This window comes from Haliotis cracherodii, unplaced genomic scaffold (genome assembly GCF_022045235.1).
Source record: "Haliotis cracherodii isolate W230 unplaced genomic scaffold, xgHalCrac1.p SCAF_1, whole genome shotgun sequence".
NCBI lineage: Eukaryota > Metazoa > Mollusca > Gastropoda > Lepetellida > Haliotidae > Haliotis > Haliotis cracherodii.
The window spans coordinates 41510126-41530242 of record NW_027266264.1 but is presented as its reverse complement, the minus strand read 5'-3'; the positions used below and the strand labels follow the sequence as shown (position 1 = coordinate 41530242).

Sequence of the window (20117 nt, the reverse complement as noted above, 5' to 3'; positions counted from 1 at the left end):
TTGTTGGAGATGTGGGCGACAATAATACTCATGTAACACAGGTACTATTCTTAGAATATTATTAAGTTGGTTACCCACTTACAGTTATTGATAACTATTGTTTGATAATTCCTCTGTTATATCACTGTCAGAACATACCAGTGTAACAGGGTGATTTCCTACAGCCAAATCATTATGCTGAAGTCCGATCTATATCCCTCTAAGGTGCTATGATGAAACTTATTATCCAGCCAGAGAATCATGGGTGTAGCAGCAACATTATCTTCTTCACCACTGACAGAACTGATCTGTTGTCATTAAATGGCGTTAAAAATGGCGTACAAAGGGGTTCACCGGTTCCGATGCAGACTTGGAGAAGCCAGAAGCCGGATTTTTATTGATCCAGTATTTTTTTTCAGAAGATGTTTACAAACGATTGTGTCGTCACCAATGACAGTCAAGTAGGTCATATCATATACTCAATTTCAGTCAGGTGTGCAACATAAAAACCTAAATTCTTAGAAATTTAACTTCAATGAATAAATCTAAAACTACACAAAACAAACTTTGTGTAAAGTAACAAAATGTAAAGAAACAAGAAATCTGTTTGCAAATGTTTGACAAATCAATAACACTGGGTTTTTCTTAAAAACCAGCAGCAAGGATACTGTAAGTGATCAAGATGTCAAGATTGATAGGTCACACATGGGGCCTAAAATGGAAATTACATACCAAAATGTCTCGCACTGAAGTCAAATCTCAACATAAAAAAATCACTCTAGTAACGTGTTAAACAAGTCTTTGTATCAATGTAGCAAGTCTTCTGATGAAGTCATCTGGGATGCATTGCCATTTCCCTGTCCAGACGTATGCCTTTTGCTATCTGTTGAATGGTGGCTGCTGTCTCAATTGAATCTGGCCGTCAAGGTGTACCCCAAACATGCTCATTAGGTGACATATCTGGAAAGTGTGCAGGCCATGGCCAGACGTTGAGGACATTTTTCTGGTTGCAAAAGTCCTGACAGACATGCACTGTGGGATCTGACATCATCTGTTTTAGGAATGGTTCTCAGCACATCATCCCTTTAATTTAAAGCCCCACCCAGACTATAAATAGCCTGCTAAGTGACGGTGTTTCAGTTTCGAACAATGACTGGCAATGTAAACACCGAGTGTCGAAAAAAGTTCTTTGAAAACTGTACGAAAAGAAGATCGCCAAAGACAGTCAAAAGTCTTTTGAACTTGAATGACAAACCTTGGATACCAGAAATGGCTCCATAGGTAGATGTAAGTCAATAAATTTTCTGTAGTTTTATCATAAATAATCGTATCAGTCATGTTTGAGCGTCTGCCTCAATCACAGTGGGCGAAGGCTTATTTACGGTTGTCCCATGGACATCTGATGCGTTGTCTACCAGTTCGAGGTCGTTCAGAAGTCTGACTTGTCTGTGTGAACCATTCGAGGTACCAACTATACCTCTGCAACAGCCAAAAGGCGCTTGCAACATGGGTGAACCCTGGTGGATGATTCCAATTGCTCATTCACATTGCTCTACGTACAATTCTACTGTAGTTTTGGTTTATTTTTATAGATAAAGTGCATGTGCAAAGTTGTAGTTATCAAAACATAAGATTTTTTCCAGTTTGGGATGTGCATAACAGCAATGAGTTTCGGTCAATTATGCATGTGGTTGTTTGGTCAATTGTTTATGCATGTGGTTGTGTTTGGTCGATTGTTCATTTATATGGTTGAGTTCAAACATTTACTTATGTGTTTGGATCCACTAAGTAATGTTTCCATGTGTAAAGTTTCTCATTGACTTCAGTATTAAATGTCATCTATTTTACGATATTTTAACTACATTAACAAAACCTATTGTGTTCACATATCTATTTTCCTGGACCTAGTGTAAGATTCAAGGTTTTTATTAACTTTAATCTGTTCCACATTGTTGATTTTACCAAATGTCCTGACTTTTGCTTTCATTCAGATGGGAGAAGTCAAAATACTAATGGATGGACAGACAACACATATCAGCTCACTTGGAACTTGAATAATGAACAAAGAATGACTTACTCTCTGAACCCCAGGAGAAGTTTCCCTGGTCTAGTCTAAGTCCCCGGAACTTGATGCTGCCTCCTCGGGTTCTCACGGTGTGAATTCTCTTGGATCCTAACTGAAGAGGAATCATAGGTTTACACTTTCTGCTGGGCAAAGCAGATACACAACTTTACTCAATGATATAACCTTATGTGCTGAATGGTGTGTTTAACTACAGAGCAAAATGGATTAGTAAAAATAAATACCACAGGCCTACTACAGTAAAACTTCAAAGTCCCATGCTTCCAGCAAAATGTTCCTACTATGGGTTACATGCACTTTGATCAATCATAGTTGATTCAAATTTGGACATCATTTTATGTTATTTCTGGTATGGGTGATGCATCCAATTGAAAACACATAGAGAGCATTGCATCTATTTCAATAGTGACTAAGATCGATAATCAGAATTATCGTCGGTGGGAAAAATATCAACAATTATTGACATGCAACTGTTGTCATTGATAACTCACAAAACTACTGTGATGATATAAAGTTTATATATACCGAAACCCACTTTTCATTGTCAATAATGTCAACGGTCAAAGACGGAAAGCAACTGCTTTTGTTTTATCTGGAAGTAATCGATGCATGATTAACTGCTTACTAGTGGGGTGAAATCTGTTTTCCTTTGGGACATTCTTGCATATTTACTTAAGTTTTTTGTCCGATACTTATTGATAATTGATCGGTACTTGGTGATAATCGATCTCTATTATCTAGCCAGACTTAATTATGTCACAAGATTTATCAACTGAGAGTGGTATTTGTGAACATGGTTTCAAAGGCAAACATATTGTGAACATAACATGAACTAGCAACAAACACATTTGTCAATTGGCAAAGTCTGTTTGCCTGTTGTATAACACCACATTCAGCAATATTCCAGCTATATGACGGCAATCTGTAAATAATCAAGTCTGGACCAGACAATCCGGTGATTGACATCACAAGCATCGTCCACGCAAGTTGGAACACCTTAACATGCAGGGACATGATTTATGGTAAAATACCTGTGCAGTTTTCGACACATGATGTTGAGGATTAAAACTTCAGGTCATAGCACATAACTACCAGAGCCCAACAATTCCTCATACTAGTTAAAGTGATACGATGTGACAACAGAAACATGTGACAAAGCACTGAGCAGTGATCACAAGCGTGATAGCCTCTTCATCATTGTCACTCTTAAATTCTATTCATCAAAAAACTTATCTCTCACAAACATCACCTAAACATTGCAAGTTAAGGCTGAAAAAAAGTAAAACAATTGGTTCTCAGGCAATGGCTTTTGAAAATATCGGGCAAGCGGTAGACTTTTTTTTTGGTTGCGTACAAACCTAGTAAAATCCTCGATATTTTTTATATTTGTATACTTATCCTGCATTACCCCTTAATGCATATTACTGCTTGTTCTTGACAGAGAAAAGAGCTGTGTGAAGGTCTTTGCTTGAAGAAGTTGTTCCAACTAGCTGAGAGGCCAATCCTATCACGCAGCTCCCACTTGACCAAAGGAAGTGACATTACAGATCCTCACATTACTCTGGATTCCGGAAATCGAAAGGCACCTTGGGGAGGTAGATCCTTAATGGGTGGGTCCCTTTAGACGCAGTAATTCAGGATAAGTATACAAATATAAAAAAAATATCTAGGATTTTACTTGATTTTTTACTTATACTGCATTACTCCTTAATGTATCTTTATCGGACGGAACCGGAGGCGGGCATACCTTCAGATGTGGACTTTCATCTGTTATTTCCAGACTCTGTTCCCTAGCCAATCCTTGGCTGTGTGGTCGGCATCAGGTGACCACTCCATGTATGGCAAAGTCCGTTTCTGTCAGCCCGTCTTCGGCTATATGGTCGGGCTGGATGACCATTACATGGAAGGGAAGAGTCAGGTATGCGTTGTGTCCTGGTACTGCGCAGCCTGACAATAACGCTCGGTTAGGTCGAGACTGGAGTACCGAGCCGTATGCAAGTGGAACATGAACCTTCTAAGTCCAGGGCTTGCGCCAGGGAAGGTCGAAAGGCCAGTTGTGGACTTGGAGGCAAGGTCAGTGGCGTGTAGTTGGACCAAATTGTGCGTGCCTAGCACATCCTCCAATGCGACATCTCGCATATGGTGAGTGGCGACGAATGTGTTTGATCGCCAGATCTCCATGATGGCCAGTAGAGCTCAGATGCTGTGTAGCGCCATGGTTAAGGCGATCGCCCAGGTCTTATGCGGGTTGTTAGAGCCTGGGGGTCCAATCCCGCCGCCTCGTAGGCCTGGAAAATGAAGGCTCGTAGCCAGAGGGGGCTCGTAGCCAGAGGGCGTTCATGTTGTGGCTACCTTCCGCTTGCGAGGCCGCAGCTCTATACCAGCATGAAGAGGCGTCGTCTTTGTCTGTGGCGTTCCTTGGATCGTCTGATGTAGCAATGGAGCACTCTAACCGGATATAGACGGAGCTCTAGTTCATCATCCGCGCCCACAATCGATGAAAGTGGGGGGATAACCCCTATTACCTATACTACTCCTCCCCAGGGACGCTAAAAGCGTCGACTGCCCAAGTCCGTAGATCCGGGACCGGAGAAATGTAGGTGGGCATCTGGTAGTTCTGGATGGTGGCGAATAGGTCCATGTTGGGGAAACTGTGGTCTCGACAAACAAGAGCGAAGACGTCTGGGTGAAGCTTCCACTCTGTGGAAGCGACTTTGCCTGGCCGAGATAGAGCATCCGCTAGGGAAGGTGTTGAACCTGGAACTGAATCCCCAGATGATCCACCAGGTGAAACAATCGGAATGTATGTTGAAGGACTGGGCGTGTCCAAAGGCATGATTCCAGTGAGCGACGGCCAAGATAAGCGCCTCCAGTTCGAGCTTGTGGATATGCCATAGGCGCTGATCGGCAGACCACAGCCTCGAGGCTACCTGTCCCTCCAGGTGTGCGCAACATCACTGCAGGTGCGCATCTACAAATAAGCGCAGAGAGGTCGTAAGCCCTGTCAAGGAGACACTGCCTAAGACATTCAATTCCACCGCCCACCACCGGAGAAGCTGCTTGAGATGATCCAGGAGGACGATGGATACTGAGGGGTCCTGGCGCCTGAAGCAGGGAGCCAGGAACATCTGAACTGGGCGCAGTTGGAGCCAGGTACCGTTTGTTGAAAGCAGCGAGGTTGTGGATCATCCTGTGTTTGTCCGAGTCCTTCTTGGGGACCAGGAAGACGGGTGATTAGAAGCCAGGCGTTATGGCTGTGGCATGTATAACATCTATCGCTTTCTTGTCCAGCAGCGCCAAGATGTACTGGCTTGGTAGCTGCTCTTGAGTAGGGGGGTATGTGGATATGGGCGACGACGTGAGCAACGGGTCGTCTGTAAGCGCCAGCTTGTACCCATGTCGGATGATGTTGATGACATATGGGTCCCCCAGGATCTCACAATTCTGCCAGGAATGACTGGAGTGTCGACAACTTGGATGGCTGGGGTTGGAAGTCCCCGTCATGCTTGTCTAGCTATTCACTTGAAGTCCCTAGCCAGGGCCTCTGTCTCGTCTCGGGCGAAGGCTGAGACTCGGGATTGAGTCACTGACGTACAGCAATTGGTTTCTGTTCGAGTGGTTGCAGTGTTACGCATAAGCGATCATGCAAGCCAGTCTGTACAAATACACTGCACAGATCCCATAAGGTAAGCTGAGCTGATTACGGTCGAAGATGTTTACAGTCGTAGTTGACACGTGACATGCAAGTCGTCCTGCGCAGTAAACTGTGATCCCGTATGCTGAGTGAACTAGTTCAAGCTCCACACACGGCCAATCCCCTGTGAACCCTGTGGTTGACAGACCAGTGGTGTGTCAGAAATCTGAGTAGGAACTGTGACGTTGCCGGTGTAGGGGCAAGTTGGTCCCCATGATAAGAATGACGACTGGTCTGGTGTTGTGAACGATGACTCAGTTGGGTACACGGAAGCATATGACGATTCTGTTGAATACTGCATTGGTCATGGGGTTGTGATCGTCAACTGTGGTGCAGATGATATCTACCAGACGCCGTAGGTAGGGAAATCTTTGAGAGTAGGTTAGCTTTCTCCAAGGAAGCATTCGACCAACGTTGATAAACGAGGGCTCTCGAAATTGGAAACAGTGGGCTCTTATTAGAATATAATTTTGGTGAGAATAAAAATGGTAAAATTCGTATTTTATGCTTACAGCCTGAAATGATACAAAAGAAAAGTATGTGCGTATCATACACGACAGCTATATTTTCCAGAATTTAATTGCCCACAATTAAAGGTGCATATAACACACGAGTGCGTATTATACACGAATCGATAAGTCTTGTGTACATTGATCAATCGGAAGGGGTGCTAATTGGGATTGATCACTAGGAAATATATACTCTTAAAAAAAAAAGAAACTTCACATAGATGTAAAACCACTTTTTGCCATATATCTAAAAAACTTACATTAAATGAGAACCAAATAAGTCAAACAGAAAGATGATGTGTCTAAAATTCGCGAAAACACATGCAAAGCACATAAACGTAGCGTTTGGGGATCAATTTTACAGCTTCATCCAAACGCAACCGCCTGTAAAAACGTGCTGCAAAGGATCCTGCATTTAGGCATGCAGGCCCCCCCTGCTGAATGGGTATAAAAACCCACATGAACGGCTGTTCATACAGTCCTCATAACGGCAGTGGAGGCAATGACACAATGCCAAGACTGAATGCAGCTCAACGGAGCTGGAGCTGGAGCAACTCAGCAAGAAGTGGCCAGGCACTTTGGCGTATCCAGACAGACAATCTCCGCACTGTGGACCTGATACAACACCAACAGAGTTGACGACAGACCAAGGTTAGATGGTCATGTGCAAGGTGGAGAAAAGTACTGTTTACTGACGAGTCCCGTTTCCTACTCACACGTGCTGATGGGCACGCACATGTATACAGACGTCGGGGTGAACGTTACGCCCCCAACTGTGTGCAGCAGGTTGTCCCATTTGGCGGTGGAAGTGTCATGGTATTGGCCGGAATTCATCTCGGTGGTAGGACGCCTCTCGTGCATGTGACAGGTGCATTGACAGGTGTGCGTTACAGAGACATGATCAGCCTTACGTTCTTCCTCACGTCAACGTTCATGGCGTTATATGCCAGGGGATAATAAAAACAAGGGGCGTGCAACTTGTATTTGCCATACCTTGGTTGAGGCAGATGGTCTTCCTAGTTCAAATTTTCTTTTCTTTCGCATCTGGTTCATGCGACCACCAGTCTTCCTCCTTTTATGCCACTTATCCCGTGAGATACCTGTCAACAAAAAATAACAATTACAAATGTTAAGGATGAAATGACAGTAATATAAGGTATCAGCCTCATTTTCCAAATATAATAGAACTAATTACAATGTCTTAAAAAAATATTGATCACCTTCCCTAACAGTCAGTCTGTGATCTGTAGAGAGTAGCACAAAGAGTACAGGCCGATATTCAGCTCCAATCTGGCAGCAAATGTCGGTAAAACTTCAATAATTCCTAGTTCCTAGTATGTGACCGCAGATAAGCCTACCCCGTATATAAGCCAAGGTATTAACTTGACCATTGAAATATGAAAGAAAATGATATGACCTGTAGATAAGCGCCAAACCAGGAAGTGAAAGGCAAAAAACACTGAAGTTGGACTGCAAGACATGTGCCGGTACTCTCAGATATTCAATAATATAAGATGAAAAACGTTGTAATTATATTGAAAAAGTCATTATTATTTCTAATAAAGATTTAACAAACCAGTCATCCACTATCATAATGTGGGAAGCTGTTTCTCTTGTCTTTTTTTAATCTCATAATGATCGTTATATGTTGCCATCAACAACGAAGCGCCATTTGAGAATCGGTGTACATGTATATGGAATAATGAACCCGTGAGAAAAAATATCAGCTAGAGCGAAGACTCGCAGTTTATATTCAGCATCGTAAGCATGGTGTTTTCGTTTCAAACTCATGATGAGACTGACTGACTGATATAGAAGATTTAACGTGCGCTTTCCGACTACAGCGTATTTCGCACACGGGCCTGGCCGGACCATTTAGTGTATTCCGAGAAGGGTGAAAGTGGTGTGTGCAACCCAAGGGGGGGCTTTTAGGGGTTGCTTATATTGATTTTTTGAATTTTTTTAAATTTGGAATAAATGCCGAGGTGGGTGGAGGAGGGAACTAAGGGTGAGGTGGGTGTTTGTATGTTTATTGGATTTTGGATTGGTAGATTAATTAATTTTTAGATGCGCTTAATTAGATCTGTTTTGATTAGGAATACGCCTAGGGCCTTGAAGTTTTCTAGTTTATTTTGAGGGTTTAGTATTTCATCTAGAGTAGGAACCTTATTTAGATTGAGGGTGGTTTGTAGTGTGGTTCTGTGTGTTTGATAGTGGGTGCAGTGAATGAGTGCGTGTTCTGTGGTTTCGGGTTGTTTGCAGTGGGGGCAGTTGCCTGTGGTGTGTCTTTTAAGTTGTTTTAGGTGGTTATTTAGGTTAGTGTGTCCTGTTTGGAGTTTTGTAATTAATCTGTCGATTTTTTTAGAGGGGTGTAGGATTTTAGGTTTGGCTAGTGGTTTTCTGAGCACTTTTTTGATTTGGCTATTTGAGTTTTGATATTGATTATGCCATTTTTTGGTTATTTTTTGTTTGTTTACACTTTTAATTTCTGATTTTGAGATGGGTAGGTTTAGGCTTATTTCTGGTATTTTGAGAGATAATTTAGCTGCTTTATCGGCGCTTTCGTTGCCGTAAATTCCTACGTGGGCGGGGATCCACAAGAAGGTTATTTGTTTGCCTGCTTTTGTTAGGTCGTTGGAGCTTTGAAGTATTTGGTTTATTAATTTAGGTCGTTTTTTGGTATTTTTGTTTTGGAGGGCTTGTAGTCCACTAAGGGAGTCAGTGAGAATTAGGATTTTTTTGTTGTTTTTAGATTGTTGGTTATGCAGGACTGAGGCCATGCCCATAAGTTCGGCCGTGAATATAGATTGGTTGTTAGGGAGTCGGTAAGATTGTGTGGATATAACTGGTTGTGTGGTATGGACTCCGAAGCCTGTGTGGTTGGAGATCGGGTCTGAAGATCCGTCAGTGTATATGTGACACCAATTTGGCCAATTTTCGTGTATGTATGCAAGTGTGGTGGTTTTAGCTATGTTTGGGTCGGTTTGTTTATTTATTTGGTTAGCTAGCGTTGTGTCTATTTGGGGTATTATGAGTTTAGGGGTGAAGATATTTGATTTTTTGCAGTTTTGTTTAAGATTTTGAGTTTGGTGTTCATTGAGGTAGTTAGTTATTCTTTGGGATATTGGGGTGAGTAAGGGGTGTTTGCGAGCTAGAGCTTGGTTTCTTGGGCTAATGTTTTGGTTAATTAGGTTTTGGATGAGAGGGTTTGTTTGGGACGCGGCCCAGAAATTAAGGCTTAGATGTTCCCTGCGTAGATTTAGTGGCATTTCTCCTGTAAGGGCCTGAAGTGAGGTGTAGGAGGTGCCATGTTGGGTGCGTGTAATTAGTTTGAGAGCCTGATATTGTATTGAGTCAAGTTTTTTAGAAAGAGAGTTGTTTAGGGTATTGTATATGGCACAGCCGTAGTCTAGTTTTGATCTAATTAGTGTTGTATATAGTGAGAGGAGGGTATCTTTGGAGGCTCCCCAGTTAGAGCCGGTGAGACATCTTAATGTGTTAAGGTGATGATGAATGTCAGTCAGTAAAAATATACCAACTTTTATAACCCCCTTTATACCACTATTGTATGTTAATCCAGTTGAATTAAATAAACTATGAACACATTGAATGAACATCACTTACTCACAGTTTATTCAACTAATCTCTCGAAAACAAAGGAATTAAGTCCCGACTCCCAACACGATCGCTAAGCACCCACAACTTGAAAGTGTTTGTGTAAACAACATAATACCAATCGGCCTGTTATTATACCACTATTGTATGTTAATCCAGTTGAATTAAATAAACTATGAACACATTGAATGAACATCACTTACTCACAGTTTATTCAACTAATCTCTCGAAAACAAAGGAATTAAGTCCCGACTCCCAACACGATCGCTAAGCACCCACAACTTGAAAGTGTTTGTGTAAACAACATAATACCAATCGGCCTGTTATTATACCACTATTGTATGTTAATCCAGTTGAATTAAATAAACTATGAACACATTGAATGAACATCACTTACTCACAGTTTATTCAACTAATCTCTCGAAAACAAAGGAATTAAGTCCCGACTCCCAACACGATCGCTAAGCACCCACAACTTGAAAGTGTTTGTGTAAACAACATAATACCAATCGGCCTGTTATTATACCACTATTGTATGTTAATCCAGTTGAATTAAATAAACTATGAACACATTGAATGAACATCACTTACTCACAGTTTAATCAACTAATCTCTCGAAAACAAAGGAATTAAGTCCCGACTCCCAACACGATCGCTAAGCACCCACAACTTGAAAGTGTTTGTGTAAACAACATAATACCAATCGGCCTGTTATTATACCACTATTGTATGTTAATCCAGTTGAATTAAATAAACTATGAACACATTGAATGAACATCACTTACTCACAGTTTAATCAACTAATCTCTCGAAAACAAAGGAATTAAGTCCCGACTCCCAACACGATCGCTAAGCACCCACAACTTGAAAGTGTTTGTGTAAACAACATAATACCAATCGGCCTGTTATTATCAGTGCTCATTTCCTTGTGTACCGTGTTGCTTTTTAAAAAACAGGAAGCAATCACAGTGGTCACCATTTGCGACGTCACAGGAAACAGCTGATCACGTTTTTGCAAATGGCGAATGGAATAACTCGCCATTACAGTTATTTATTTGTCTCTTTCAATAAAGGTAGATACTTGTTCACTATCTATTTATGAACTTTGCAAAATGTACGTAATAGCTATTGGTGATTCCATATATTGTTACATGAAAAGATTGTGGAGTTTATGAAGAAAGATAAACTTTGAACATTCAATTGAAAACTTATTATCGGAAGAAGTAACATGCATTTTATTTTTTTAATAATGACAACATTGGTGTATAATAATAACTTTATTGATAATTTATAACAATAATGGCTCTAGTCGTGGCAACTTCCAAACTTTCGGGAAGTTGTAATCTATCGGACCGTCATTCGGTTGATGTTTCTGACAGATCACGATCTGAAATATTATCATGAGAGTATCCCGTGGATAAGCCGACCCCTTTCTACAGAATCTTTTTTCTGGTCCTCAAAATTCGGCTTATCTGCGGACAGATACAGTATGTAGTTGTAACTCGTATCATGGCTTTATAGAAGTGACATGTATTTCACAGACTATTAATGCTTTGTTTACATTGTTGGTTAAAAAAAACACCTCTGAATTGAACACTTTGCAAAAAATCACAAAGTCGCACGTTTTAAATTAATCCCAGACGAAATCCCTGACAGTACACAGAAGAATATGTAGCATAGAGCCAGGGCTGAAAACATTCCTTGAACATTATGGTACTTATGTTCTTTTATGGAACATTAATTACATTTTCTTCTTGAAAATCCCAATTACTCATGCCAGGTTTAAATCAAATTGGTAAACTCTTAATAATTTTACATTTGTATACTTATCCTGCATTACTCCATTGCAATGCATTCACTGTTTACCTTAAAACAACAAAATGACAGCGCACAGCGATGGTCTTGGGTGAAGAAATAAAGTTGTTTCACATTCCACTCCCTTGCTTTTATATGGACCATCGTTGCAGTCATGTGACCTTGATGACACCTTCCTCACATCACTGCCTGTCACCAGAGTTTACAAAACATACTTTTCAGGTTTCTGAAGCCAAAGTGGGGTGGTAAGTCTGCGAGAGGTGGGTCCTTAAACGTCGTAATGCAGGATAAGTATAATGCAGAGCTCCAGATAAGCTTTTGGTGTTGTGGGTATTTTACCCATGCATTTTAAAATCATTGGGTATCAGTAATTCTATCTGGGTATTCAAATTTCTGTTACCCACTAGTTTTTACACATGTGGGTATTTAAGTTAAATATTTAAAAACACTATTCATCAAGTCCCTGCAAACTAGTGTCGTGTGGTTGCAAGAGCTTTATAGGACTAAAAAATACCACGATACTTCCACAAGAAAGAGTGATTGCAAATGATCATGATGCATCTCATCGTGGAGTTTGGCAAGGTTGACGGAATGCCCGGTTATAATTCCAAATAAGTTCCTGATTTGCTAATCGAATACACAGGGTTACTTCACAATATTTTGATGATATGCACAAGTTTTATTTTTGTAGCGTATCTGTAATGTTGGATTTTATTTTACTGCGTATTTCTGCATGTCTGATGCGTATTTTATGCAGATACACAGCTTAGGCGACACTTTTTATTTCTTGGTTTACGGAATTCAAACTCATTTCAAAAGTGAGGCAGGCCAATTAAAAAAAAAAGAAAAAAAAGGCCTCACATTTTTTTTACCTGAATTTTGTCCTAAAAAGTTACGTAGGTATGAAAAAAAATATCCTGGCGTAATAAAAGTAAAATAACTAAATTTTCCAAGAACATTTTATTATATCCCTGGCACTCAGCTTGTGTAAGGATGGCAACATAACAATATTCACGTCATGGGTGGAAATGCATGAAAGACGCTGCTATTTTGGCAGCATGGGCATCGTTTATCTCTTTCAACACCAGCCAACCAGATGATTACTGCTGTGACACCAAGTTCCCAGAGACTGTTGTGTGATAGATGAAACCAACATTTATCAAGGAATTATCTGCTGAAATAAACATCTTTGCTACTACATGTTTTGCCATACACTATTTGAAAGGTCTAATTAATCCTATTGTTTATAAATATGAAAGTTTTGTGTATTTCATTATTTAAATAATTCATGAACAACTAAATAAAGTTCGTTTTAAATAAATAATAATGTAAGCTAAAACATTCATAACGTCCAAATTAAGCGCAAATCTAACGATTTTTTCGGCAAATATAAGAATTCATAAAATCCACTTACCTATTTCTTTTTAATTTTCATTTGTTTACGTTGTTGGAACATTATTTTAAAAAGAATTACAAATAATATCTGTCACCACCCATTTCCCGATGATAGTGGCTGTCCGCTCACTCACGTGAGGAAATACCTCGGTTTTCAAAGCTTCGTATGAATAACACATAGGTCCTGCCATGTCAGTATACATTAAAAAAACTTATATTGTTTCACCGACAAAATCTGCTACAAGGTTCGTGATTGGTCAAATTTAAGAACGTGACCTAAGGCAGCTAATCAAATTACGGCAACGATAATTTTCAGACTTTGGCGAAAGGTTTGGGTTAAATCATGTTATTCTGAACGTTTTAGCATGAAATCGCGATCTATATTAAAAATATGGAACTTTCTGGATGCATAGAGCTAGGTTACGAGCTGTGACAAAGATTTCTTATGCATATATTTTGGCATTAAGACATCGTGTCCGAGCCGAGAAATCAAGGCGACGAAAGCCGAGATGTCATTTGACTTATGATATGCGATCGCATGAAAAGTTGGAAATAATAACTAAGATGTCAGTTTGGCAACTTTAATAGATATATTTTTGATGATTTTATTACTTTGTAAATAAAGACGTTTCAGTGCGTGAAACGTCTTTATTTTGCTATTTGACATGTTCGATGAGGACCCGTTGTGGAAGTGTGTCCGAGAATTTTATTTTCAATAACATTGCGGGAAATAGTGTCAAGTGAATACATTTTTAATCTATAGATAAAAAAATGATAAAATCAAATTGAATACGTATTTCAGACATTGTGAAATGTGATAGATTTAATAAATGAATATGACATATGATATGATATAAACTATTTTGACGTGGCTTGGACGGTCTACCGTGCGGTGACTTGTGGCTTTGAAAGGCCAACAGTGTTGAAATAGTTAAACTGGTCACCACTGCGCTACTTTGCGCTGACAAGCTTTGATGGTATTAGAGAAGGATCCCAGCAAGAAATATCAGAGTGACTTCCCTTTGCTTTACGCCCAACGAGGAAAAGAAATCTTTTTTTGTTTGAACTTTTTGTCGAAAAGATCAGCGGTAATAAAAAAAAAGGGTAATTTTCATTTTTATTTTTTTTTAACATTAGGACTTTGAAAGAGCGGCGCATCTGTAAACCAAGAAATAAAAAAAATGTCGCCTTATCTGGAGCTCTGTAAAATGTAAAAAATATTTAGATTTTATTAAAATCTTTACTTATCCTGCATTTCTCCAGAATGCATCTGCACTGTTTGGAGGCGGGAAACCTTCATAGAGCCCAGTATTCTCATGTTTGTTTCTTCACTCAAATGATAAACTATTGAAATGCCCAGACAAAAGTGCAGTATATCTAAAATTTTGAGTGAAACAATCTCCATTATAATTGAAATTTAAATTTGGGTATGGGTTGAAGTCGCCAGAGAAATTAGCTTTCAATATAATTTTTTTTCATTGTTGGGGATCAATGAAATGTACATCATTGAAAAGACAATGTAAAATGCTTTCATATGATATATTACATGACCATGTCAAAGAACTATTTTAGATCTTGATTTTGAAAACAGGTCAAAATGGTCGACCATCTTGAAATTCAAGATAGACAAGTATTTGTCACAAAGTGACGGAATGTCCCCCACCTGAATATACACCATAGTACCAAATATGAAGACAATCCAGAGATTAGTTCTTGAGATATCGCAGCAACACAGTTTTCCAACTCCAAAAGCAGATTTGCCTGCTGTGACCTTGAAAATGGGGTCAAGGTCACCAAAACCGACTGGTGTCTGCGGAGTCTGTATATACACCATAGTTCCAAATATGAAGACAATCCAGTTTTTAGTTCTTGAAATATTGCGGCAACAAACAGATGGGACGGATGGACGGACGGACGGACGTACAGATGGATGGTCGTGAATACTATATCCCCCGTTTCACGCTTTTGCGCGGCGGGGGACAAAAAGGTTTAAGGTATACAGGAAAATGTGAGAAAGAAAATCTTGTGTCTTGTTTTTCATGTCTGGCCAAATAATTAATAGGTGGGATGGTGAAGGAAACGATCAGGTTAGCCTGGTAATTGATTTTTGCTTTCAAATCCCAGCAAAACCAGATATGTACCGCTCCATGCGTACCATGCTCAAAACGGACCCGGGTGATGTCAATTGCAGGTAGCTCGCGGACCCGTGTCCCCATGGCTGATGCCAAGAGAAAAATTGTTTTCTTGGTGAGGTCATAAATTGAGCATGCATAGAAGGGCTCGAAGGGGGGTCCTGACAAACCTCGAAGTACCACGGGTAAGTCCCAAGCAGGGGGACAAACTTGGCCTTCTGATCCTAAAGCCTAAATGAGCGTAGGAGGACCTGTAGTTGCGGGACCTTGGTCATTTTGCGATTTTCCGGAAGGGCCAACACTGAGTGAAGTGCTTCCATAAGTGCTTCCAAATGCATAGTAATATTGCTACCTTTTAAGTGTTTCTAGGTATTCAAATGTAGGCGGTATTCGCCTAGGAATTGTTGAGACACTGTCGTGGGGTCGTGGTTCCCCACTTGTCATCGTATAATCTTCTGGTAGAGGGGCTAAAACGATAGCTTTAGCTGCAGTGCCGTATAGCCCTTCGCACTTAATGCCTTTTTGCTGTGAGGGTGGATGAGTAGGTTGGACCACTGTGGGAGGGGTAGAGGATCATCTTCTGCTAGACTTCTGAGCTCGACGAACCACCAGGGCTCGACCAAAGTCCTTGTCTCTTTGATATTTTGTATCATCTTGGGAAGAACAACAGGTGGTGTAAAAGCGTACACTTTTAGCCCTTCCCAAGGGGTTCAGAATGCATCCACCAACGGGAAGACATACGTCATAAGTTGGTGGTTTTGGCACGTAGCAAACAGGTCTATGTTTGGTTGCCCAAACTTCTGAAGCAGTAGTAGAAATGCTTCTGTGTGAAGTTTCCACATGGTGGGAGCCACCCATCTGGGCGTGATAATGCATCGGCCAGTATGTTCAGACATCGGGATTTGCTGAACTATGAATTGTAGTTACAGACAATCCACTAGATGGAAGAATCTAAATGTCTGTTGAAGGGAGTGGGAGTTCATTGTTCCCTGATTGCGCAGGCACTACACCAGTGCTTTTGTCTGTGGATACTGTGAATTTGGCAGACTGTAGCTGATACTGCCAATGAGAGTGGGTCAGAATTAATGCTTCCAACTCGTTCATTGTTTATGATTGTTTATGTGCCAATTTCAATGAGTGCCGGACCATAGCCCTGAGGCCATCTGGCCTTGCACGTGAGCACCCCACCCCTGAAGGGAGGCGTCTACAAACAGGTGTAGTTTCGGGGATAACCCGGATAAAGAGACTCCTCCTCCTAAGACATACGACTCAACCGTCCACCAATTGAGGTAAAGCCTTAGATGGACCGGTAGAGTGATGGCTTGAGTGGAACCCGACGCCTGATGTAAGGCTTCAGGAATTGAACACGAGTGCTGACAAAGGTTTCAGTACACAGCTGATTTTCGTTTCTATGAACGCAAACCTGGTATCTTATACCTTAAGCGTGGTTGGCCTTGACAAGCCTGTCATCCTTTATATGTCCTCATCCAAACTCTGCTACCACAAACGCATGGATAGGAAAGTCATCCATCCTAAACTTGGGTGGCTTAAATGACTGAGCAAGTGTGAGCTTGGAGAAGTCCTCATCCAATGACCTAATCATGTCCGTCAACAACGGATCCACCGGAATCAATGTAGGATGTTACCACATGGTGTCCCTTTTTATCCACCCAGTTACAAGGGGAAGGCACCACTGACACGAGACAGTCTGCTACCCAATCGGTTACTTTCGCTAAGCCGAGATGCGTATTCCATTTAACAGAGGAATCCCCATCCTCGCCATTTGATAAATCCGATGAGTCAGAGCAATGTTGACGCACTCGCCCAGACGGTGATTGGCCTCTGCTCTGGTGCAAAGTGCCTCCTCTATCAGAAGGCTTCGTAACCCGCCTGGTGATAATGAGTCATGCGCTGATGTCCATGTACACGCTGGCATACTAGCGCTGCCCAGCGATGCATACTAACCAGAAAGCACATTAGGCGGTTGGTAAACGTTAGGCGCCAGTGTAGGCACTAACACTCGTGCCATAGTCGTAGCTGATGCAGGCGTCTGGTACACATGTGTAGGCGCAGGATACAGGTGTGCCATAGACTGCTGAGCGTCTGCAGTCACAATGACGGAAGCCATATTACCCATCAAAGATGACGGCTGCTTAGTAATGGCAGAAGAATGTCTGTCGCTAACCTCTAGCGATTGTGACATCTTCCTCACCACTCGACGGAACTGCTGCAAAATATGTTTACAAATGACCTGTCTATAATTTGCAAAACTCGCTGGAGAGAGAGGTGCATTAAAAATTACAACTTAAGTTTGGAGAGCAAATATGCGTGCATGCCAAACAAGGTGGATGAGGATCCTTGGAAGATTATTTATTATTATTTATTAAACAATATGCTATTGGGACTGAGATATTTTTACAAGTTGAAAGGACCCTTGAAGATCCGGGGTAGAATAGGTCTTCAGCAACCCATGCTTGCTGTAATGGCTATTGTGCTTGTCGAAAGGAGCGACTAACGGGATTGGGTGCTCAGGCTCGCTGACATGGTTGATGCATGTCATCAATCCCAATCGTGTGGATTGATGTTTATGATGTCAATCACTGGATTGTCTGGTCCAGACTCGATTATTTACAGACTGCTGTCAAATAGCTGGAATATTGCCAAGTGCAGCGTTAAACAAACGTGAAAGTGTATACAAATATTGATACACGCAAACTATGTAACAAAAGCTACTAGTATTTAAACAGCACATGAATATGTTATACATACATAGCTGAGAATTGTTAACAATTTGACTACCCTTGCAGGCAAACAATTAACACAAATTTAAAAAATGGGGAAACGACGAGCGTGTGGCGGGAAAAAAAGAAGTCTTTTTACGCCTAAATACCCCACATAAAACTACACAACTTTGAGAAATTAATATGAAGCAAACGCATCAGCCATTGCAGATAATTATAGTCGAAGCTGAAGGTCTAAAATTATCCAATTTGAAGAGCTCCGCTGAGACCTGTCCTTGCTGTAGCGTGACAGGCAGTGATGTGAGGAAGGTGACTGTCATCAAGGTCACATGACAGCGGTGATGGTCCGTACAATAGCAAGGAAGTGGAAAGTGAAACAACTTTATTTCTTCACCATCGCAGTGTCGTCTTTTTGTTTTAAGGAAAGCAGTGAATGCATTAAGGAGTAATGCAGGATAAGTAAAACATTTTAACAATATCAACATTCTGTCCTAATACACCTGCCAGGGGCACGTAGTTCGGAATCCTACTCCTAGATTAATCCCTGATGTAGTGAGATGATCTAAGATGTATTAAAGCATCCATAAAGCAAAGAGGAAATACTTTTGTGAATCATTCACCAGTCATTCATGGACCTGTTAAAACACTACACGAATAGTGGACAAGCTTCCACATTGAATCTTAATGATGTCTTTTGTGAATCAAGGGGACATCTCGTTTTGTTTTTGTAATCAATGACTGTAATCTGTGTTTTGCAAAAACCAAACACTGACACTTGGTCCGATGTGTCATTAGATCTAGTTATACACAACTTCTATGAGATTTTAGCACAATATACTGAGATTCCAACCCTAATTGAGGTGAAATGTGTTATAATGTTGCGTCTGACTCCACCCACACCCACGGATTATTCAAGATTCAAATACCTTATGCTATTTTTTTAAGTATTTTTAAAATATTTTTTTCATTACTGTTCACCTACAGTACAATATGAGTCTTTGTCTTCATTACATTTTGACATTGTACATCATTCATGGTGTTTAATTAACGGTTTCCGTCTTCTTGTAGGTATGAAATGGCTTTGAAATGGACAAACAGGTTTCTGGTGTGCAAAGAAGACTTTATTACAAACTAACATATTTCCCTTCTGCAAAGCAATGTACTAATGTAAAAGACCGTATATACATTTGTGGTTCAAAAATATCTGTAAAATAAAGTTTCACATATGAGATAAGGAAGTGTAACGGGTTTTTTTTACAAAAATATAAATGTGGCCATTTCGTGGAGTGGACGGCAGGTGACTTCTACTGCTTTGAAGTACAAGAACGAATCGACAGAATTTGGAAGAGTGAAGTTTGTTGTAATGCTGGTGTATCAACAAACCTTGAAAAAAATAGTTTTAAAAATCCAACCCTTTTACTCAAAAATTGTGTTGACTTGCTATTAGTAGTCAAAACTTACAGTGTGATACACCGATCACCAATAAACATTCCGAATGAATAATGGCAATAAGCACATTATTATTAGTGTGCATAAAAAAAGAACAGAAGAAGGGTGGTTGCTTGTGGTGAGCACCTCTTCCCTCTGTATTTGCGAATGTTTGTGAAACTCTGAATCCGCCATGGTGCATGAGTTTGAGCCACACGTTTCGTCATATATCATTGCGAATTATGAAGTAAAATGTAGAAATATGAAAAACTATACCCTGTACTAAAATGATTAATCATCGGACTTTAAAATATCAGGGACAGACGAACTAATTATGCGTTCGGGGGGCGGATTATAATGGATAATTTGAGGCAATCAAAACTTCTGTCATACCCATTCTTGTAGTTGGAGTAGGAAAGGAAGGTCAAGGACGATGACACGGAAACGTAAATTCTCAAGGGAGGTAATCGCCATGAATCACTAGGATAGCCACAAGGAATCTTCACTGCAATCAGTATTCGGTCCGTGGTGTTACCATTCAAGAAAAAAAAAATGCGAAAAGTGCACTCATGTATACCTAGCTGAGGTATTTGTTATTGCTTTGCTTACTGACTTTTTTTTAAAAGCATAACGTCAATTGTTGAAATAAAGCTCAACTGAAGCAGACAACACCTAGAATAATTATTCGTCGTTGTTTTCACACGCCTTTTCATGTAAACACACGAT

The 20117-nt window shown here is 40.5% G+C and overlaps 1 protein-coding gene across 1 annotated transcript in view; it reads right to left on the bottom strand.

Annotated features, from left to right (window-relative positions):
• LOC139478007 (small ribosomal subunit protein eS8-like) overlaps nucleotides 1–19831 on the bottom strand; it is a 64114-nt gene extending 44283 nt beyond the window's left edge. Inside the window, exons 1-3 of the mRNA XM_071260408.1 lie at nucleotides 19785–19831; nucleotides 7259–7365; nucleotides 2057–2156 (exon numbers count right to left, since the gene is read on the bottom strand). Of these exons, the coding sequence (XP_071116509.1) occupies nucleotides 2057–2156; nucleotides 7259–7365; nucleotides 19785–19788 (211 nt within the window). The 5' untranslated portion in view covers nucleotides 19789–19831. The remainder of the gene's footprint in view (nucleotides 1–2056; nucleotides 2157–7258; nucleotides 7366–19784) is intronic.
• Nucleotides 19832–20117: the final 286 nt, after the last annotated feature.